This window comes from Phyllostomus discolor, chromosome 6 (genome assembly GCF_004126475.2).
Source record: "Phyllostomus discolor isolate MPI-MPIP mPhyDis1 chromosome 6, mPhyDis1.pri.v3, whole genome shotgun sequence".
NCBI classification, from domain to species: domain Eukaryota; kingdom Metazoa; phylum Chordata; class Mammalia; order Chiroptera; family Phyllostomidae; genus Phyllostomus; species Phyllostomus discolor.
The window spans coordinates 137,578,589-137,601,007 of NC_040908.2; the positions used below are offsets into that span (position 1 = coordinate 137,578,589).

The 22,419-nt window shown below is 46.3% G+C and overlaps 1 protein-coding gene across 1 annotated transcript in view; it reads left to right on the forward strand.

Annotated features, from left to right (window-relative positions):
- Positions 1 to 16,429: 16,429 nt before the first annotated feature.
- Positions 16,430 to 22,419, forward strand: part of SLC6A5 (solute carrier family 6 member 5) — a 50,727-nt gene continuing 44,737 nt past the window's right edge. Inside the window, exons 1-5 of the mRNA XM_036029999.1 lie at positions 16,430 to 16,493; positions 16,859 to 17,086; positions 17,852 to 18,023; positions 18,647 to 18,896; positions 20,736 to 21,269. Coding sequence (XP_035885892.1) covers positions 16,430 to 16,493; positions 16,859 to 17,086; positions 17,852 to 18,023; positions 18,647 to 18,896; positions 20,736 to 21,269 — 1,248 coding nt within the window. The remainder of the gene's footprint in view (positions 16,494 to 16,858; positions 17,087 to 17,851; positions 18,024 to 18,646; positions 18,897 to 20,735; positions 21,270 to 22,419) is intronic.

The window sequence follows — 22,419 nt, forward strand, 5'->3', positions numbered from 1 at the left end:
GAATGCAGATGATCTTTATCAGTCACCAATCCCCAATTCAATCTCTCTCTTTGCTTCTCCCTCTGACGTGGGGTGGCCCACCTCTCTCTCCACCGTCACGCCTCTGTGAGAGCTCAGAACAGCATCTCTCTCCGGCCCAGTGCAGCATCTTCCCAGCTGGTTTCCCAGTGTCTGATCTTTCTGTCCTCCTCCCCCCCTCCCTCCGCCAATATTCTTTACAGCACTGCCACAACAATCTTTATAAACAGCAATGGCCCTGAATAGACTCCTTCGGATGGCACATGTGGCCCCTTGTACTTGCGGCTCTCCATCATTTTCCGGCTTCACCTCCTGCAGTCATTCAAGCGTGTCTCCTGCTACACTGAGCTTCTTCCCCTGCCTCATTGTTGTCACGCTCTGGTTTTCTGCAAAGTCTTTGCACATGCAATTCCCCTTGCCTAGAATACTCTTTTCTGCTCTGGCTGACCCTGCTGGTCACCTACTAAAAATCCACTGTTTTCATTTTGCCTACAGAATCCTGGAAATCCTTGATCTCAGGGAAGGCAGGCCCCAGACCTGGTCAAGAGGTGGGCGCGTTACCCAATTCTGACTAATTATTTGCACAAGGAAGTCACTGTGAAACATCTGGAAGGATTTTCGCTACCTGATAGTAGGAGGTGTGCAAGCAAAATCTCTCAACCCCACACTCTCCTAGCTTTCTTTCCCAGGAATCAGATGTGAGACCTGGACCTGCTGCAGACCACTGGGAGAAAGGAAAGAGATGCCAACTAGAATCCAGACTTCCTAGAGCCCCTGCACCAGTGCTACAAACTCCTAGCACCAGGCATTTTGGGTACATAGAAAAATAACCCCCTCTTGCTTACCCAATTGTTGACTGGGAATTACTTGAGGCTGAAAGTGTTTATGCTGGATACAGCTACCTTTCGCAGGCCAAATCCTGCTTGTCCTTCAGGACTCAGCAAAGTCACCATTTGTGACACCTGTATCAGGTTAAAGAACCCCATTCCCAACCTTGTGTATCTATAACTTCTTTAATTACAACATAATGGCTAAAAGCACCAGCTCCAAAGCCAGATTGCCTACCCACCACTAGTTAGTAACCTTGGGCATGTTATTTATGCTCTGTGTGACTTAGTTTCTTCATCTAGTAAATGAAGATAGTTTATTACTAACTTATCAATTGTCACAGGGATTACAAATGCATGTAATGTACTTTGTAATTGGCTCTTAATAATCATTCAATTAATGTTTGCTGTTATTAATTAAAACAAGCTTCATCATACTCTGTCACAATAGCCTAATAGTCCTCTTCCCAGATAGATCATAAAAATAATGAAGGCAGAGGCTGCATCTGTCTAGTTTATTGCTGTATTATTTTTGTTGTTTTTTTAAGTATATTTTATTGATTGTGCTATTACAGTTTTACCAGTTTTCCCCCTTTATCCCTCCTCTGCCCTGCACCCCCCAGCCCTCCAGCATTACCCCCTCCTTAGTTCATGTCCATGGGTTGTACATATAAGTTATTTGAATTCTCTGTTTCCTAAGCCATTTTTGACCTCTCCCCATCTATTTTATGCCTACTAATTATGCTGCTTCTTCCCTGTACCTTCCCCCCATTTCTCTTTTCCCCCTCCCCACTGAAAGCCCTCCATGTGATGTCCATTTCTCCAATTCTGTTCCTATTCTAGTTGTTTGCTTAGTTTTTGTTTTTGTTGTTTTTCTTTTTTTTTTTTAGGTTTATTTGTTGATAGCTGTGAGTTTGTTGTCATTTTACTCTTCATAGTTTTTGATCTTCAATTTCTTAGATAAGTCCCTTTAACATTTCATATAATAGGGACTTGGTGATGATGAACTCCTTCAACTTGACCTTATCTGGGAAGCACTTTATCTGCCCTTCCATTCTAAATAACAGCTTTGCTGGATAGAGCAATCTTGGATGTAGGTTCTTGCCTTTCACGACTTTAAATACTGTACTTCTTTCCAGCCCCTTCTTGCCTGCAAGGTTTCTTCTGAGAAATCATCTGACAGTCTTACGAGCACTCATTTGTAGGTAACTCTCTCCTTTCCTCTTGCTGCTTTTAAGATTATCTCCTTATTTTTAATCTTGGGTAACTTAATGATGATGTGCCTTGGTGTGTTCCCCTTTGGGTCCAACTTCTTTGGGACTCTCTGGGCCTCCTGGAAGTCTATTTCCTTCACCAGATTGGGGAAGTTTTCCTCCATTATTTATTCAAATAATTTTTAATTTCTTGCTCTTGTTCTTCTCCTTCTGGCACCAATATAATTTGGATATTGGAACATTTAATGTTGTCCCAGAGATTCCTCAGCCTCCCTTCATGTTTTTGAATTCTTGTTTCTTCATTCTATTCCAGTTGGGTGTTTGTTTCTTCCTTTTGTTCCAAATCATTGATTTGAGTCCTAGTTTCCTTCCTGTTACTGTTCATTCCCTGAATATTTTGCTTTATTTCGCTTTGGGTATCTTCATTTTTCAACCAAGCTCAATCAGTTCTGTGAGCATTTTGATTACCAGGGTTTTAAACTCTCCATCAGATAGGCTGGCTATCTCCTCAACACTTAGCTCTCTTTCTGAAGCTTTGCTCTGTTCTTTCATTTGGGCCATGTTTCTTTGCTCAGGGCCACTGATGAGGTGTAAGGGGGCGGGGCCTTAGGTATTCACCAGGGCAGGGCAGCCCTCCTTGCTGTGCTGTTGCACTGCCTGTGGGGGAGGGGCCGGAGAGGGAGCAATGCAGTTTGCCTGCTGGGCTCTAGACCCACTTTCCAGCAAACTTTCTTGTGAGACTGGGAGTTTCTCCTACAGCAGCAACTGCCATAGTCCATAGTCAGCTCTGAGTCTCAGTTTTCCATTCAGCCAGCCCCACCTGCAGGGTCTGCCGCCTTGTGGTGGGTCCTCTCTGTCTGCCCATCTTACCGGTCTGGTTGACCTGGTTGACTATTTCTTTAATTCCTTGGTTGTTGGAATTCCATGCAGTTTGATTTTCTGGCACTTCTGGTTGTTTATTGATTTTAGATTGGTGGTTATCCTTCCTTTGTTTGTGCAAGGAAGCGAAGGGTTTCTACCTACGCCTCTGTCTTGGCTGGAACTCTCTGTTGTTTTGTTTTTAGAAAAACTTCTATACAGGTTAAGCTTAGTTGTAATTCCTGAACAGACGTTAAAGACAAGTTACTGATAAACATTTCACATTAAGCATAGGCTAAAAAATATATTCATGGGCATCAATTATAGGATCACAGCTTACCAATGGGATTTCCCCAAAGAATGTTTCTTGTTAAGATAGGGAAGAACCAAGAAAGCAATTTATTTATAAAGCTGAAGTCTGAACAATAAGGCTTTTGTAAGACTAATTTTGTCCGTTTCCTAAGGAATTTTAATTTTTTATATTTATTTTTTGGTGTTCAATTACAGTTGCCCCACTCCCCCTGCAACCCCTCGTTGCTCTCTATATTCCTTCTTTTTCTTAAGATTTATTTATTTATTTTTAGAGAGGGAAGGGAGGGAGAAAGAGAGAGAGAAACATCAATGTGCGGTTGCTGGGGGCTGTGGCCTGCAACCCTGGCATGTGCCCCGGCTGGGAATCAAACCTGCGATGCTTTGGTTCGCAGCCCGCACTCAATCCACTGAGCTACGCCAGCCAGGGCTCTATATTCCTTCTTTTTTTAATCCTCACCCAAGGACATGTGCCCCTGCTGAGAATCCGACCCACAACCTGATGTACAGGACAATGCTCCAAGCAACTGAGCCACCTGGCCAGGGCTGTTGCAATATTCTTATGAATACCTGGCCTAAATATACTGCCCTGAAGTCTTTATTGAATACACAAGCATACATTACACAATGTAAGCAGTATATGAAATGTAAACCAAGTTAAACATTAACCCAATTGGAAGAGCTTTTTTTTTTCACATGAAGTCAGTGAAAGGAGTTAAAAATCAGTGTCTTAATGAGTTGCAGAAGGCTACTGCAGGAAGAATTCCCTTTGTTGGCTCAAAGGACAAAATACCCATGTGCTCACAAAGCCCCTGGCTAGTGAGCTTCACTCAGTCAAGACAAAAATATCGCTAATCGGCCAAAAAATGTTCAACAGTCCATTGTTGGGCCAATTGTGCATAAGCCTGTTCCCTTGGCCTTGTCCAAATCTGGCCTCTAAAGATGGAGCCTGTAATCAAAGATAGAATGTGGGAAATAACTATTAATCAAAGAAACCATTTCCAGGTAACCCTTCCCCAGTACCTTTCTTGTTTCACGTTGATTTACCATGCTTTTTCTCACCATTCACACCGTCAGCAAGCCAACTCCCTCTCTACAGGCTGTCAATGCATCCTTTACTCAGGCCAGAACGTCATGACAAAGCTGTTCTTTGGGGGCAGGTGTATGTGTGTGTGTGAGAGAGAGAGAGAGAGAGAGAGAGAGAGAATAAAGTAGGAAAGAAAATCTAGTGCAAGAGTAACTGTGTACAAGTATTTTCTGGTGAGTGTGCGGTTTTATTCCTTCATGTCTGCTGACAGGTAAATCAGGGGAAAATAACTCCCTGGTCTTCAGAAAGCTTCTACGATCGACCCTTGTAATAATGTACTTTCTTATCTCTTTCCTTTCCCTTCACCTTAAGCAATTATGGCATCTTTCTTTGCAGAGCTCAGCAACTGGAAAGCTAGTTTACAAACACGGCAACTTTTTCTTCTTTCAAGATCACACGTAGCTGCGGAAAGAGAAGGGAAAGGGGAAAGTATGGATTTTTAGTGAGATCCAGAAGGATGAAAAGTGAATGTATTTAATATTCCTACATTACTTTTTTTAGGAAGAATTTGAAGAAGGGCACTGGAATTTAATCCTTTGGATAACACAGGGCTGGAGCCACATGAGGAATTTTCCTCTATAGAAGTATTTGTAAAGAATGTTTGCAGCCTTGGGATCAATCAGACTTAAATCACCTTAGCAGGAGGACGTCCACTCCAGAGATCACTGCATGGCAGAGAAATGACCAGCGGCAACAGTAACATCAGCAACACCTCACATCTATCAAGGGTCATGCTCAGCACGTTATGCGTCATTACTCCATTCATTCTCAACAAATCCTTGAGGTAGGCTCTGTTATTATCTCATTTTCAAAAAAGGAAAGTAAACCTTAGAAAGGTTAAAAATGACTTGCTTGAGGTCATGAAGCTAGAAGGTGGAGGAGCTAAGGTCTGATTCCACAGCCCTCACTCTCAGCCATAGGGACATGGGTGCCCACATAGCATGTGTGACCAATGCCTCCAGTTTCCTCAGGGGTCCTGCATATGCATGTTCATGATTTGAGAAGCCTGGTTTTGATCAAAGAGGGAACTGTGAACAAAGAGTGTGGGCAGGAGGAGCCAAGTGAAGCTGACACATGTGCTCTTCTTGCACCAGAAGTATTTTTAAAGATGATACAGTTAGGCAGGTATTTTTAATTTGCAATGACAACAAAAGTCCCCATAACTTTTTGGGACCCTCCATAAACCCAGAGATGCTCTGTGGGGGTGGGCCTTGCAGTCAGTTTTCTGGGGACATCCCTCGACCACCTCTCACTAGCTGTATGATCTTGCACAAGTTGCTTCACTTCTTTGTGCCTCCTTTTTCTCACCTGTAAAGGGAGCATAATAAGAGCTCCTGCCTCAAATCACAGGCCCAGAGGGCAAAGCCTGGAGCCACAGAAGGTCCCCAGGCCTAGAAACCTAATGGAATTTGTCATGGTTGGTGTTAGAATTCTGAATTTCTTTTCATTCTCTCCCTTTTGGAATGCGAATGCCCATAAGTGCCTGTCCCACCATGGTATTTTGAAAGCAGAGAACTTGTTTTTGAATCTCACAGATTCCCAGATGGAAAGGAGTTCTGCCCTCGGATGGATCATACAAGAGTCTCATCTTTACTTGATGTAGGTGATTTAAATGATGAAAATTGGGACTTTTGAGCTGGTGCTATTTAGATGAGATTTTAGGCTTGAGTTGATGCTTTAACAGGTTGCCTGTAACCCAGGCATGTGCCCTAGACTAGGAACTGAACTGGTGACCCTTTGGTTCGCAGGCTGGCATTCCATCCACCGAACCACACCAGCCAGGGCAATGCTTCAGACAGTTTAAGACCAATAGCACAGCTTCATGTTTGTAGTCCTCAGTGAGGTTATCTACAGCATCAGCAACCAGCCAGTCAGAGAACAAACCGTTGTTTCAAACCACATTGGTTTAAGGCTCATGCCAATAATATAGAACCCCAGACTAAATGGTTAAATACAGGGACTACTTGTACTGATGTCTGTCATTTGATTTTCTCATCACTATTAAGCTGTTTCTCAGTAATCAAACCCTTTAAAGGCAAAATTCACCTTTGGGACAACAACCACACAGTGCACAGTTTTGTTGGCCAAACGGAAATGTGCAGTGTCTCCCAGTCACTGTGCTCAAGGCCAAAAGTGATGCTTGTTCCATTTTTACATTGTACTAGAAGTTCACATGTTCAATTCATGATTTTAAATCTGCAGGGTTTCATTCCTCCAAACTGTGGCACAGTGTGCCACGGACTCACGACTTCTGTTTCACCCTCTATTTTCTTCAAACAGGAACATTTCCTGAGTGTCTACGTGTCCTAGAAGGGGGACTTTCAGAGGGGGCCACTTCTTCGGAACAGTCGGATGCCATCAGGCCTCTGAAGCAAAGGGAAGGGGAAGAGAAAAATGCTAAAACACACAGTTCATCTGGCAAGTTTTACATTAACCATTAAAAGCTGGATAGTATAAGAATGTGGCTTGCTTTGGTTTTTTCCCAAAAAGCCTGAGTCTTGGTGTGGAAATGAGTCCTCAGTTTCCCCACCACAGCTCTCTCATAGTGGGACTGTCCAGGTCGCCCTCCCTGGGGAGTGGGGTTGTCTGCCTATCAGGTGCACACACGCAGGCACTTGGTTCACTTTGAGCTTGTTCCAAGTTTGTCTTCAGTCTGTCCCAGGTCACCAATCATTTTTAGGAAAAACAGTTGCTCGCTGGGCCTGCCATTGTTGATCTCAGCTGGGCCACACGGGGCTGCTGGACTCGCTGGAGGTGCTGGGTGTGCCTCTTGCTCCTTGGTTGAGTCCTCTGTTTAGACTCTTGCTGCTGTTGCGTTAGTTTTTCTTCCTGCTCCCTATAGCCAGTTTAAGTGACCTTCTTGGTTATGCTTCTCTTTAAGTAACACCCTTCTCCTGCAACAAACACACACCCGCATGATTCAGACCCATTTGTGGGCCTCGACACTGAATAGTGTTTTACAATTTACATAGCTCTCCCTACTCCTTTACCTTATTTGATGTTCACCTGAGCTTTGAGAGTGAGGCACAGCAAGTTTTATTGTCTCCATTTGCACCTGCAGAAACTAAGTCTCAGAAAAGCTAGTACTTTGTCCAAGGTCACACAACTCTATAGGTGCTGGACTCAGGGCATCTGATACCTAAGTTAGGGCTGCCGCCATTTAGATGCAGAGGAAAGACTGGAAGTTAAACCTCAATTCAATGGGAACGCATTTATTCATTCTTATTAGTGATTCTCTGGAAGTGGTGATGGACAATAGTGGAAAAATAGGAGAGAAACTCTACCCTTCCAGGCATCTCTGGCCGGTTTTTCTCTTCCGACTTCCCCAAAATCCAGAAACGTCATGCTCTCTTCTGGCAGTGCACACCCCTCTGCTGCTGGGACCCTCCACCAGAGCAGCCAGTGGTGTGAAGCTGTTTCTCCCTTTCTTTCTTCACTAACTAGGCTCTTCACTTACGGATTCTGAACATGTTGGCTGGGTGTAAGGAGGAGAGTGATTTAATAAAGTTTCTACCACAGTATAAATGTGTATTTTGTTAGTTGAGTAGTATGTTAAGTTGTTTTTTTTTTAATAAAACTTGGTTATAATACTGACTATATTTTGAATTGGTGGAGTTTCAGAGGGGGTGGTGAGTGGCAAAGTATCAATCTTGGTGCTTGGGAGGACCTTCTGGCGTAAGTCACCTCTCAGATGGCTGTGCTGCCCAGCATCCTTGCCTGGTAGGAGAGTCTGTCTTAAAGTAAGGTTAGGGATTGTAGTAGGAGGCTGTCATTAATTAAGCACCTACTATGCCTCAGGCTCTCTCCTCTTGAGCACATTATCTGCATGACCTAATTGAAGTCTCGTAACAATGCTGATAGGGAGAAGGATTGATGGTCCTCATTTAATTTTATTACTTGTATTTTTTTATCATTTAGGTATAATTGACATATAGCATCATGTTCAAGTGTATAATGTGATGATTCAATATTTGTGTGTATTATGAAATAATCACTACTACTATGAAATAATAAGTCTAATTAACCTCCATCATCGTACACAGTTGTAATTTTTTTCCTTGTGATGAGGACTTTTAAGATCTAGTCTCTTAGCAACTTTCAAGCATGCAACACAGTATTATTAACTATAGCCACCATGCTGTACATTATATTCCATGTCTTCTTTATTTTTTTAAAAGATTTTACTTATTTATTTTTTTTAGAGAGAGGGGAAGGGGGAGAGAAATAGAGGGAGAGAAACATCAATGTGTGGTTGCCCCTTGTATACCCCCACCGGTGACCAGGCCCACAACCCAAGCATGTCCCCTGACTGGGAACCAAACCAGCAATCCTTTGGTTCACAGGCCCACACTCAATCCACTGAGCTACATCAGACAGGGCCCATGTCTTTTTTATTTTATAATGTGAAGTTGGTACCTTTTGTATCCATCCCTTCACCCATTTCTTCTATCTCCTACCTCTCATAACCATCAATCTGTTCTCTGTATCTATGGATTTGGTTTGGGTTTTGGGTTTTTTTAGATTCTTCCCATAAGTGGGATCATACAGTATTTGTCTTTCTTTATCTGACTTATTTCACTTAGCATAATTCCTTCAAAGTCTATCCATGGTGTCAAAGAAGGTAAAATTTTATTCTTTTTATGAATGAATAATATTGTATTGTATGTGTGTGGCCATCCGGTTTTACCAACACTATTTATTGAAGAGGCTGTCATTTTCCCACTGTATATTCTTGGCTGTTTTTCATAAATGAATCGACCATTAATGCATGGGTGTATTTCTGGGCTCTCTATTTTGTTCCATTGATCTATGTATCTGTTTAATGCCAATACCACACTATTTTAATTACTATAGCTTTGTAATGTAGTTTGGAACCTGGGAGTATAATGCCTCCAGCTTTATTTTTCTTTCTCAAGATTGCTTTGGCTATTGAGTCTTGTGGTTTCATACAAATTTTAGGATTGTTTGTTCTATTTCTATGAAAAACACCATTGAAATTTTGATAGGGATTGAATTGATCTGTAGATTGCTTTGGGTAGCATTGATATTTTAACAATATTAATTCTTCTAATCCTTGAGTACAGAGTATCTTTCTATTTACTTGTTTCTTTATTTTCTTTCATCAGTGTCTTATAGTTTTCAGCACAAAGGCCTTTCACCTTCTTGTTAAATTTATTCCTACATATTTTACTCTCTTTGATGTCATTGTATATGGGATTATTTTCTTAATCTCTCTTTCTGATAGTTTGTTATTAGTTTATAGGAATGCAACAGACTTTTGTGTATTGATTCGGTATTCTGCAACTTTACTGAATTTATTTGTTAGTTCTAACAGTTTTTGGTGGTCTTTAGGGTTTTCTACACACAGTATGATGTCACCTGCAAATAGTGACAGTTTTACCTCATTTTATGGATGATAATAATAACAGCTGCCATTTTGTCTAGCATTTCCTACATGTAAGTTATGAGATTTTGTGAGATTAAATAAATTGATCAAATCACATAGTGAGTAATAAGATACCCAGTAATAAGAATTGGAATTCAAACACTGAACCCCAAAACTTCAAAGTTGATGTTCCCTTTAAGATAGCTTCCTCCGATACCTGGCATTGTGTCTCTAAAACATTTTTCTCTGGGCAGAGGAGCTACTGGGGATTTCATATATTCATGTTTCCAGTCCACTTTAATCAAGATCCATTTAGTACAAAAAAGTTAAAAATATATTGACTGATACATTTTTATACTTCTATGATGTATATTCATATAAAGTGTTCACTATATACTGATGTGTTTAGTAAATATCATTAAGTACAAAATGAAGTATATAGATGGTATGATCATAGTTTAGAAGGAAAATGCATAAATACACATGATATGGAAGAATAATTACCTCATGGGCTTTGATGGGGCTTCCATTCACAGCATGCTGCCCCATCATGCTTAAAAGATGGACACATGGCTGAGGCTGGACTAACTGAGATGCTGTGTGATTGGTCTAAGGAGTAGGGAACAAGCTAAGTCAAGCATAGCAGCTGCTGTGTGCCCCACCCCGCATTGCTTTGTCTCATCTCTGTGTTTACCTGCAGTTGTGTTGCACAATTCCTGTCACACTGACAGTTTCCCACCTCAAGCACCCATATCTCTCTGTTCCTCTTCTGGAGACCTTTTTCCAGCACTATGGAAACTTGCTCAGCCCAAATGCAGGTACCCTACCACACCTGGGAGCTAACACCTTAGGGACAGTCCTCAGACAATAAGGGACGAGAGAGTCTGTGGACAAATTGCCTCCTAGCTTCCCTGTCCCCAGGTGGGAGAACTCTGACACATGCTCCACGCGGTGCCTCAGAGGGAGCCCCGAGGGCCTGAACTCCAGGTGCCCACAGTCTCCTCATTGACTCTCCTCCTCCCCGTCTCACTTTCCTTGCTGCCTCAGTTGAGACCCTTTCCCAAATAGTCTATCTGAATCGAAGGCCTTGTCTCAGCCTCTGGCTTGTTAGAGTCCTTTCCCTAAACTTCCCAAACTGAAGTAGAGATGTATCCCTTTCCCCTATGATGATAATTATGAGCACGGAAACCCAGAACTCTGGGAGGCATGACTTCTGTGACATGAGAATCTGAACACACCCGACAAATGGACAAACAGGGTCCAAGACTCAGAGGGCGGATCTTGACTCTGTGGGCAGCCTGGGCCTCAGCCCAACTTGAGGTTAGCTCCATTTTGACCTTGACCTAACCATGACCCGATACCTTGAGTTTCAGCTAGTTGTGAGTTGGGTTTCTGTCCATTCCAGTGGAAAGAGTCCTAGTGGAATGATGTTTATTTTCTTCTTTTTGCTTGTATTTTTTTCTCTAATGAAATACAAAGGAAAATATTTTGATGCCAAATATGACAAAATCATATTTTAAAGGGGAAAAACCCATTGGAAATGTCTTTGATAGTGTCACAATGTGTGGGACAGGCCGCCTTTTCCTCCTGTATCAGTGAGACCAGGCCTTCGTGAGACAATGGGATCACTGAACCATGAGTCGTCACAGACGGTCACACTCCCCGAGTGCTCCCACAGTGGTGAATGACAGAGGGCCTCTCCTTTGTCAGCTCCACCAATCACCCAGACTCTTAGAGTGGTTCGAACGGAGCTTCTCATTTGGCCCCAAAGCTGTGCCCAAGTTAATGACTTGGAAAAACATGTCATCATCCATATAATCTGCAGAAACCAGAGAGAGCCCTGAATCAGGTATCTCTACTGCAGAGGGACCGCTCACGAATCCGGCACATTTCAACGATGTTTGCATTATTTCTCACAACTGCTTAGTTAAATCCTCTGCAAACAGATGGGCTTATTTGTTTGGTCCTAATAGTTGTAGAGATTTGGATATTGTGCATAGTGACATTTACAAATATTTATATTTACCATGGAATATTCTTTCCATTTAAAAAATTCCTTTAGGCTAAAGAGAAAGCTGGTTTAGTCCATATGGCAACCTATTACGGCTTTTCATTCTCATGGCTTTTGTACAGCCAGAGGTGCTCGCAGGTTGCTGGGCACCGGTGGAAAGAGGAGCAGAAACAAAGCAGAGAGCACTGTCACCCTCTGCCCAGAGCTCGGGTCCGTCCTCACACACAGCTGCACACTTGTGTCTCCAGGGAGACATCAAAGAAACTGGTCCAGATAAGATGCACCCAAGTCTCAAAGATGTGCAATTCCATTAAGTACTAATTTTGTATTTAGGAACCTATGCTAAGAATCCAGATTAGAGATGTGAACAAAGATGAACATAGATTGCTATAGATATATAATGCAGTACTATTTACAGTAAACATTTGAAACAATCCAAATGTAAAATGAACAATTATTAGTTAAATTGTAGAGTATTCATACTATAAAAATCTGTGCAGCAATTAAAAATGATAATGTAGATTTCAGGGCAATGCGGAAGAAATGTGTCAACAATGTAAGTGAAAAATGCAAATTACAAAAGGCGGGACATCACACTCTCACTTTTGTAAGGATGAAACTATATCTCCATGCACCTGGAAGTCCAAGGGTCTGACACTAAAACGTTAAGAAGACGTATTTTGGAGTGATGGAAACATATTTTTATGTTCTCCTTTGGGCTTTTCCAAACTTTCTACAATGAAGATGTACTATCTTTATCATCAGAAAAAAATAAAAATGAAAACTAATAAAAACATAAAATAATATGGTTTAGAAAAGGCAATAGGTGACAAATAAAAAATAAAGAAGCTAATCTATGATTTTTAGGTCGCCCTTTCAAAAACACTGAGGGCCTACTGTATGTCAGTTCAGGTAGAAATAGAGACTTATTTTTTTAAATAAAACTCTTCTAGCCCTGGCTGGCTTAGCTCAGTGGATTGAGCACAGGCTGCGAACCAAAGTGTCGCAGGTTCGATTCCCAGTAAGGGTACATGCCTGGGTTGCAGGCCATGACCCCCAGCAACCGCACATTGATGTTTCTCTCTCTCTCTCTCTTTCTCCCTCCATTTCCTCTCTGAAAATAAATAAATAAAATCTTTAAAAAAATAAAATAAAATAAAACTCTTCTGCCTTTGAAGGTTCACGATTTAGAACACCAGCCAGTAGCATTCCCTGCAGTGATGGAAATGCTCCGTGCACTGTCCAATGCACGCAGCTACTGGGCACTAAGAATGTAGTTGGTACGACTGAAGAACAGAATTTTACATTTAATTTTAATTAATTGAAGTGTAAGTAGCCACATGTGGCTAGTGCTTCTATTAAAAAAAAGACATATGTGGAAATAATAATAATTCTCCAGGTGCTAAGGAAGCACAGAGAATGGAGATATTAACTTGATTCATAAAAAATCCTCTGAGAGGAGATGCATTTGGAGCAGTAAGTCTAAAGTTTAGTTAGGGTACTGCAAATGCAAAGGCGTGGAGTCATGGCTGGGGCTGGCATTTTTTAGACAAAAAAATAAATAAATAAAAAGACACCAGGCAAAGCTCATCTCCCTTATCAAAAAAAGATGGAGAGACTAAAGCTTGGCCACCAAATCCAGTAACATTAACACCTAGAGGAAGGAGTCATTTTGTTAGCCTCTGGGAGCCGTGTCACACTTTCTGTGGTAGTAACAGTGTTGCTATTCCAGGGAAGTAGTACCTTTCCAACCCACTCACGCCCGCTACTATCTCAGGGTGGCAGGAGCGCTGACTCTGTGCCAAACACTATGCTGGAGGCTTTCCTAGGCTGTATCTCCTTTAATCTCAGCAAGAGACCCCACTTTCCTGGAAAGGAGGGGAGGGGAGGGAAGGGAAGGGGAGAGGGAGAGGGAGAGGGGAGCAACCAGCAAAGCAGGCCCACCCAGAGAACAGTAAGAAAAGAAAGCAGAGGAGAATGTGTTGTTTGCTAGAAAAGCCCCACTGTTGTCATCATGGAAAAGTTAGAAATCAGACATTTTCAGTTTAGTATAATTTTCACTTATTTTATAGTTTAATGTTCTTTTAAAAATATTTTATTTATTTTTAGAGAAAGAGAGGGAGAGAAACATCAATGTGTGATTGCCTCTCACACACCCCCCAGTTGGGGACCCGGCCCACAACCCAGGCATATGCCCTGACTGGGAATTGAACCAGTGACCCTTTGGTTTGAAGGCCAGTGCTCAACCCACTGAGCCATTCCAGGGCTATAGTTTAATGTTTATATCAAGGGTGGAGGTGGAGGGAGCAAAGTATGATCATATTTTTAAGACTTTAAAGGTCTTGATTAGGCCGGGTGCCATCCCAGCAGAGCTAGGAGACAGAAACACCAGGACTTCAGAAAGGAAGGTTAGCCAAATATTGGTAGCTTGGGTCCTTAATTAACTAATTTTTTTTTCTGAGTTCTCCTCTTCAGAGAAAGACAGCAAAATAGATGTATGTTGCAATACTTCCTAATTAAACTACCCTGTTTGGTGAATATCCTCATTAATTAAAGTACTAGGTTCTGGGGCTGAATTTTTTCTTTTCATTTATATTTTATGTAAATGTATAAATATGACAAATCCAACTACTTTTTAAAGTACAAGTTTTTCCTCTCCTTTTCTTTTTTTTTCATTCACCTCTTCCCTTCCCTCTCCTCTCTTCTCCACCCACATCAATGCCCACACTGCCCACCAGCAGTCCTAGGTACTATCTCATACATGTGCTTTCACTTTTTACTAGATCTGTCTCTCACACAACACACACACACACACACACACACACACTCTCTCTCTCTCTCTCAATGGAATATATTATGCACACCTGGCTTTTCTTACTCAATACTTCATGAAAATCTGTCCAAGCCAACTGTGTGGCTCTAAATTATTCTTTTTAACAGCTGTAAATCACCCCGCGATTCAGATATAATATGGACCTAATATGGATATTTTTCCCAAGACTTTCATTTACCAACTATACCATAACAAACATTCTTGTGCTGTGCTATTGTGTCTCTGGGACAGATTCCTAAAAATGGGGTGTGTGGAGCAAAGAATGGTGCGATTCCTTTTTCTCCCTCCTTTTTAAGTAAGAGTGCTGCTAGATTGTTTCTAACCTGCAAGTGACCTGCAGACTCACTTTCCCTCCAGGGACCTCTGCTTTCTCACTCCTAAAGCTGGCCCGTGGGACTCGAGGTGACCTTGACTGTCCTTTGTAGCTTCTTCCAAACGTCTCTGCCTCTGCGCCTGCACCCACTGCCCGTGTTTTACTGCAGTGAAGGGAGAGTCATCACTACTGCTGAGTCAGGAACACGAGTCCTGCCTGTCTCAGCCTCTGGGTTTTGGACCTATATATATATATTTTTTGCACACAGACTAGTTACTGAGCTGAACCGCTGATTTCCAAGTTGAACTCTCCTGCAATGCTATGGTGAGGGAAGCTGGACGTGATCCGTTCCTGTCTCCCTGACACCAGAGTCCAGATGAGAACTGGACGATGCAGCTGATTGATTACAAAGCTCTGAGCTTCGGTTGTCCATGTTGAGATTTACCTTGATCTAAAGAAAAAGAGAACACACTCATAGCAGCCTCTGGGTTTGAGCGTTTTTCCAGGATGCTCCCAATTTTCTTTGAATGAAAACGCATACCTGATTATTGCACCGCCGAACCACTGAAGGAGGAAGGAAATGTTGCACAGTGGCTGTGTACTTTCTAAGGAGGCGTTCTGGTCTGTGTATGTCTCCCCATACTACACCTTCTGGACCAGAGAGAAGAGCTGATTGATTTGCTAAATCTGAGGGGCTTCGAGCAGATTATTCTCCGTAAGTGATAACCATCGCTTACGGAAAGCATACCAGGCATCCAGCCTGAGTCTAGGCACTTTATGGGCATACTCCCATTTAATGCTCAAACGACCCTTGAGATAGGTTAATATTCTTATTATCCTCATTTTACAGATTCAGAATTTCCCCCAAGGTCACCGAGCTAGGAGGTGGTGTAGTCTGCAGAACCCACTTCCTCAGTAGAAAACACTGCAGAGGAGCCGGCCAGTGGTAGGCAAGTGGGACAAAAATAGCGCACGGCTTCTTGGCAGCGTCACCTGAGACGCACGCTGAGCCCGTGCGTCCGTCAGCGGTGGAGGGTTTAGGTGTTTACAGCGCCCCTCCCCAAACTGTCCGAGCACCGACGCAGGTGCGCCACTCCCGCTGCTGTGGGGGGTGGGGTGCGCTGGACGCAGGCCTGGGCCCAAGTCCTGGCTCTGCCAGCCGCCCGTAGGCAAGTGTCTTCGCCTGTCCACCTGGCCTGGCGGGTCTTTCTCCCCGGCTGCCCTGAGGAGGGGAGCAGGCGCTGGGGAAACGCGTTTGCTTCTCCCCCGCGTCTCGGTCCTTAGTGCGAAGGAGGTCAGGCCCGCTCCTGCTCGCGGGTCTCGGCGACGGGTCTCCTCTCCAGTCTCCGCCAGGCCTTGGCACCTGGGCCGGCCTGTTTTTCAGTAAACTCCCCCTCCCCCTCCCATACTGCGGGGTAGACGTGGGTTTTCACATAGAGCTATTTATTTGCTTATTTGCAAAGGGGAGGAGGTAAAAAATGTTCGAGGGCAAAATCAATTACTATTTTTCATCGTTGACAAAGTAATTAAGGCCCCAGTGACTGGCTAATTCCGACTGAATGGCTGCGCCGTGATGGATGCGGATTTACGGCCTTCTCGGCGGCGCGATTATCACTCCAAACAGGAGGCCGCGGAGGGCAGGGGCGGGAGTCCGCACCAGGAGGACTTGCACCTTTTATTCTAGTGCTTTTCTTTAATACCGAGACTCTATCCTTGGCACTGCCGAGCACGGACACACAGCTCCACACATCCGACGGGCGGCCCGTGGCCCCCTGCCCCCGCACGCTCCCCGCCGCCCTCTCACCCCGCCCTGCCTCCGCCTGGGCCCGTCGCTGTGCCCCCCGCACTGGAGTCTGAGAGACCATTCCAGGCCTGCAGGCTCTAGACCCTCCTCCCTCCACTCTCCACGCGGCCCCTCCTTTCTGGAATCTTGCGGCTGCAAGTCCGTAGAGGTAGGGAGCCAAAGTCGCGCCTCTGCTGAAGCCCGCCCCCCACACCGCAGGCGGCAGCATTGCTTCTGCGTCAGCCCCCTCTGACCCGCCTGACGCTGGGCGGGCCCCTCGCAGGAGCTCCGGTGCGCACTTGGCTGGGGGGGGCCTGCGGGCTAAACGTCAGGCCTGGGGACGGGGCGGGCACTGGCGTCACTCTCCCCAGAGCCGCACGCGGGGGCTGTTCTCCCCACCCCAGAGCCAGCCGGGACGTCTGCGCGCCCCAGACATCGACGCGCAGGGTGAACCACCGTTCTCACCCCGCACTTTGCAGGAGTGGCTCAAATGCAAATTGAGGAAACTGGCCAGAGCCTTTGGTAGTCGTGACTTTCCCTGGTGAAAGTTGGCCCAGGGCCCGTGGAGGGAGGCCTCCACAGACCCAGGGGTGCGCCTTGTGGCGCCGAAGCCGGGGGCTGCTGGGCAGCCCCTTAAAGTTCTCGCCTCCTGGTTTGGCTCCGTGGAAACTGGGGTCTGTTTTGAATGGAGCTCCGGACAGCCCCCGCCCCCCACCACTCGGTTTTCCCCGAGGCTCTCAGAGTCCCAGGTGTTTCCCAGCGCCCGCCAAAACCAAAGCACGCGCCTCGGGGCTTCTGTCCCGCCTGTTCTCCTGACCCTCCTCCAGCCAGAGCCCACCACACACTCACCCCTTTCTCCCTCACGTGCCTGGTTTCCTTCTGAGCGGGCCTCCAGGGGGAATGAGGTGCCCCCTCCCCGCCTGGCCGGGCCCTGTGGGACGGGTTGGGAGATCTTCCAGGTTCGAAGGAGAATTTATGAGCCTCAGTTTCCCCTGCTTTACAACTGGGAGTTTCTCAAAGGTTGTTGTCAATGCTAAATGTGATAATTCATAAAAAGCCGTTGCACGAGAGCTTAGCGGAGAGCTTAGTAAACGTTAAATCAAAACTACAATTAAACGCGACCCGAAGCGCTCAGGGAAGGTCTCTTTGGGGAACCTGTCCTCCTTCAGTAACAGTGCGGGCCTCGGGTGTCCACTCCTCTCCCCTCTTCAGAGGGGCCTGGCGGGCGAGACGGGGGAATCCAAGCGCTCGGGAGCGACTGGAAGGCGGCAGGAGGGGCCTTCTCTGTGCCCCAGGCTCTCCCCGCAATCTACGGCTGCAGCTTCTGCCTGCGGGCCGGAGAGGCGTCGGAGACGGCCCAGCGGCGGGCGACCCTGAGGCGGTGGTGGGTCGGGCGGCTGGCAGAAGGGAAGGGACAAAGTGCTTCCCGCAGCGCCCCACTCCCGAGGCCAGGGTCTACTTGAACCAGACCCCCTAGGAAGAGGGAAGAGAAGCGGAGTACCTCCGCATCCCCATTCTAATCTCCAAACTACACCTTCTTTATAAAGGTGTTTTCCCTTTGTCTTGAATACAGCCATTGCTTTGTACCAAAAGTAAAGACCATCTTTTTATCGCCACTGACACCCCCCACCCCGCGGAAGCACCGCAGCGCGTCCTCCCGGGCTTCCAGGACGGCCCGCCCTGCCTCCGCACTGCTGGGGGTCTCGACCTGCAGGGTCCCTAAGACCCCGCCTTCCAAGCCAGGCCTGGCTGTGGTGGGTTTTTATTGAGAGTGCTAAGAAGAAAACAAATGAGTCTCCTCTGACTTTGAACGTGACCTAAGAACCAGATAGTAGATAGATAGATAGGCGTAGTAGAGAATTTCCTTTTTAGTTCTCTAAAACATTTTCAGAGCAGCTTAACAAATACCATGAGGACATTCAAAATTGTATCCAGGAATTTCCCTTGTGGTAATAGGGATAAAATAGGAATGAAAATGCTAGACCTGTTTGTTGTTTGTTTTTTAAGCGAAAACCCAGGACCCCTGAAGCACGGGCTGCCTGGGAGGGCAGGGCTGCGAGGATCTGAAGTCCGCACACACGCAGGTGGGCGCAGCCTGAGAAAAGCGGCACCTGTGTGCAGCGGCCATTGCAGAGCCGCGGTGGGACGTGCGGGCAGACCCTGGGTCCCCTTCGGGGTGACGCTGTGGAGCCTGCTGCCTGCGGATTTGGAGAGGCGGCTCCGGGATCCAGTGGGAGAGAAAGACGGAGACGTGAAGGTGATTTAACTCCTTCCCCTGCGCCCACCGCGGCAGCCCAATCGGCTGTTCGGCTCGCCTTGGGTGCAGTGGGACGTGTCCCTCCCATGTCTCCCTTCATTAGGGAGAGGCAAACTTCTGTCATCTCCTCCCACCGCTCCGGTTTAGTAATCAGACCCACATGAGTCACGCCGGACACGCAGCCCCCTCCCTCCGGAGGGACAACGGGCGAGCGTACTCTCGGCTGTTGTCCCTTTAAAACTCGAATCCATGGGGGTAATGATTTATCAAACTTGTATTATCAAGAAAATGTCAAACGAAGGGCACCTTGCTTTGCACTGACGCAAACCTGGCCTTTCCCAAGGAGATATAGAAAGCGCCTCTCTTGCTGGAGCCAAAACCGGTCTTGGCAATCGCCGGTTTCACTCTCTACCCGTTCTGCCCGTGTCAGACATGGTGAGTGTTCGCTTTTGTTCTTTTAAGAGAGGGGGCTCGGGGTTAGGAAGGGCGGATTCGTTTGGGGTACTTCTTTTTGAAATGGTCTATACATTTTGGAGGAAGGAGGGGGGTCAGTTTTCACAGTCGCCGTGGTATTTGCACTTATGAACACCCCCTGAGATTGGAAAGAGGTGTCCGAGGCTGTGGAGCTGAGAAGTTGGCAGAGTCGCCTACCGGCGGGATCCTGGGCACTGTCCTTGGTGCTGAAATCAGGTGCCTATGCCGAGGCTCGTCGCTCTGGGTCCTAGAAGCTATTGAGATAAGAATGCTGGCTGGAGTCAAGGTACTTCGTGTTGGTGCAGATTAGGGAGTTCTGATATGTGCACTTGTGAGAGAAGGCTCAGTGAAAAAATGTGCAGTTGAGGCGAAAATAAGATTTTTCTCACAGTAAAATAGTAATTATTGGTGCTAATATTTAGGAATCCTTGACAGATAACAGCAGGGGTGAGAAAGCAGAGGGGAAAACCACCGCTGGCAATTCTTTAAATTTGAATCTCAAATGGGAGAAAGCAAATGAAAATGAGCTGTGAGTTTTGGGTCCCCAAGCAAGTGTAGGGCCCTGAAGGACATTAGTCGTCTGAGAATAGTTATTCTGGGCTGGTTGGGAGGCGGGTGGGACTTTGCTCGTTCTTTTACGTGTCTGGGAATCTGGGAGTGAATGTAGGTTGTATAAGTTAACAAACCTGGTTACTATCTGACACGTCCAGTCTGCTTTATTATTGTCGGTGGGCTGTCGTTGTCATTTTGGCTGAGATCCTTATCCCCACCTTTGCTACCTGGCTGACGGGCGGGAGGGATTTGGGGGGCCTGGGATCACACAACCGACTGGGCCTGAAATGCTCGCAGGTGCCAGGGCATTCGCTTTGTGGCCGCAGCTTGTCTGTCGCTTCTGGGAAGAAAAAAAAAAAAGCAATGTGCATTGTTGAATGACAAAGGAAATGGGGCGGAAAATTAAAGAATCTTTCTACAGTGGTGATGGGGACACGGGTACCCTACAGTCGTGATGTGAAATCCAAAGAGGGCGGGGAGCTCGTGGCTGTGGGGCTATTTCTACCCTCCCCTTTACCACTAAAAAAACACAACAACCAAAAACCCAACATTTCTGCCCCTTGTCTTAGTTTGCCTCCATCAGAGTGGAGAATATTAGCTTCCTTATGGCATGTGGTTATTGACCAGACTGGCACATTGAAAAATACTGATGCAGTTTTTATTGGAAAAGGAAAAAATTTCCAGATTTCAATTTGTTCCCTAGATATTGTGTCTGGACCCGAGTAGTGAAGGCTTCTGTACGTAGGTAGAGGTAATTTCAAAGCTGCCTTGATTTTTTTTTTTTTTCGCACGAATTTCACGTTGTATTTACAGGATTGCGGTGCTCCCAAGGAAATGAATAAACAACCAGCCAACAGCCTGGAGGCAGCGGTGGCGGCCGGCCACCACGATGGCTCGTGCGCGCCCAGGACGAGCCCGGAGCAGGAGCTCCCTGCGGCCTCCGCCGCGCTGCCGCCACACGTGCCCAGGTCCGCTTCCACCGGCGCCCAAACTTTCCAGTCCTCTGACGCGCGAGTCTGTGAGGCCGAGCGCCAGGGATTGGGGGCTTGCAAACTCAGTAGCCCGCGGCCGCCAACGGCCTCGGCAGCTCTGCGGGATTTGAGCGAGACTCGTGGCTCTCAGGCTGCCCTTCCCGGGGGCGCCGGGCCCCGCAACGCGCTGCATTGTAAGATCCCGGCCCTGCGCGGCCCGGAGGAGGATGCGAACGTGAGTGTGGGCAAGGGCACCCTGGAACGGAACAATACCCAGGCCGTGGGCTGGGTGAATATGAGCCAGAGCGCCGTGGTGCTGGGCACGGATGGAATCACGTCTGTGCTACCTGGCAGCGTGGCCACCGCTGCCGCCCAGGTAAGCAGGCTGCTCTCGGCCCGCGCCGCCTCCTGCTCCACAGGCGTGTGAGGTGAGCAGGCCGTGGCGGGTGCACGTGTGCTGATGGGGAGACTGGTTGGCAATGCCAGGTAATGGATGCGGGAGGCAGCTTTGGGGCTTCGGAAGCTCGCACTGCGCTGGGGTCTCCATTTCGGGGCAGGAGCGCTGTAGTGACCCTGCCAGAGGGATCGCGACCTCAGGAGCTGCCACTACCCAGCCCTTCCCAGCCTCAGTGGTAGCGGAAATCCCGGTGCACACTGATTAAGCAGTTGAGGCAGATAGATTCCTACCCCTTTATGCAGACATGACTGCCCCTCTTGCCAATCACTGGATTTTTAATTTTTCTTAACTAAAAATGAAGAAATATACGGAGGAAACCCCTGATGAAATAGTAGTTTTAAGTTGTATAGCTTTAAGTGGTGACTGTGAGTTACCATTTACCTCGTGAGAACTCATTTGGTGAGAGGTGGGCTCGCATGAGCCTGCTCCTGACGCTCTGGCCTCAGGGCCCCTCCAAAGCCTAATGTTGTCATCTCAGTCCTGGACTTCTTTTTTTCTCCTTCAAGAGGACCTCTCTCAATTGTATGGGCTTCAGGCTCCACAAACGTGGAACCACCCCTGCATTTGATCTTTTATGCTCAACCAGAGACATGAAAAACCCACAGAGCAAATCCCAGTCCTGGGTTAGGGATAAGCAACGATTATGGGAGGCCCCTCTCCCATCAGGTTTCTGTCTTCTTCCAGGGTCCTCCAGTCTCTCTCTCCTCTAATTTCTTCTTTCCTCTGTCCTGTTTCACCTACTTCAGCTCCTCCCTTCCTATTGCCTGCCTTTCCTCTTCTCCTTCCTGGGTTCAAGGGTTAGGCAAATACGCAGTGGTGGGTGCCTAAACCAGAACATCCACCTATACGAGATTTCAGGTTTATAACAGCCCTTCTGTTTGTAGTCACTCTAGTGACACACACACACACACACACACACACACACACACACGAAGGCCTATGCAGCAGGAGCTCAGCTGTTAGAACAACTAGAAATGAGCATACACCTTGGCTTTCCCACTTGCCCTTGTTTTGGGGGTTCACTTCTGGAGTGTTTGTCTGTGTCTATTAACTGCCTCTGACAGCAAGT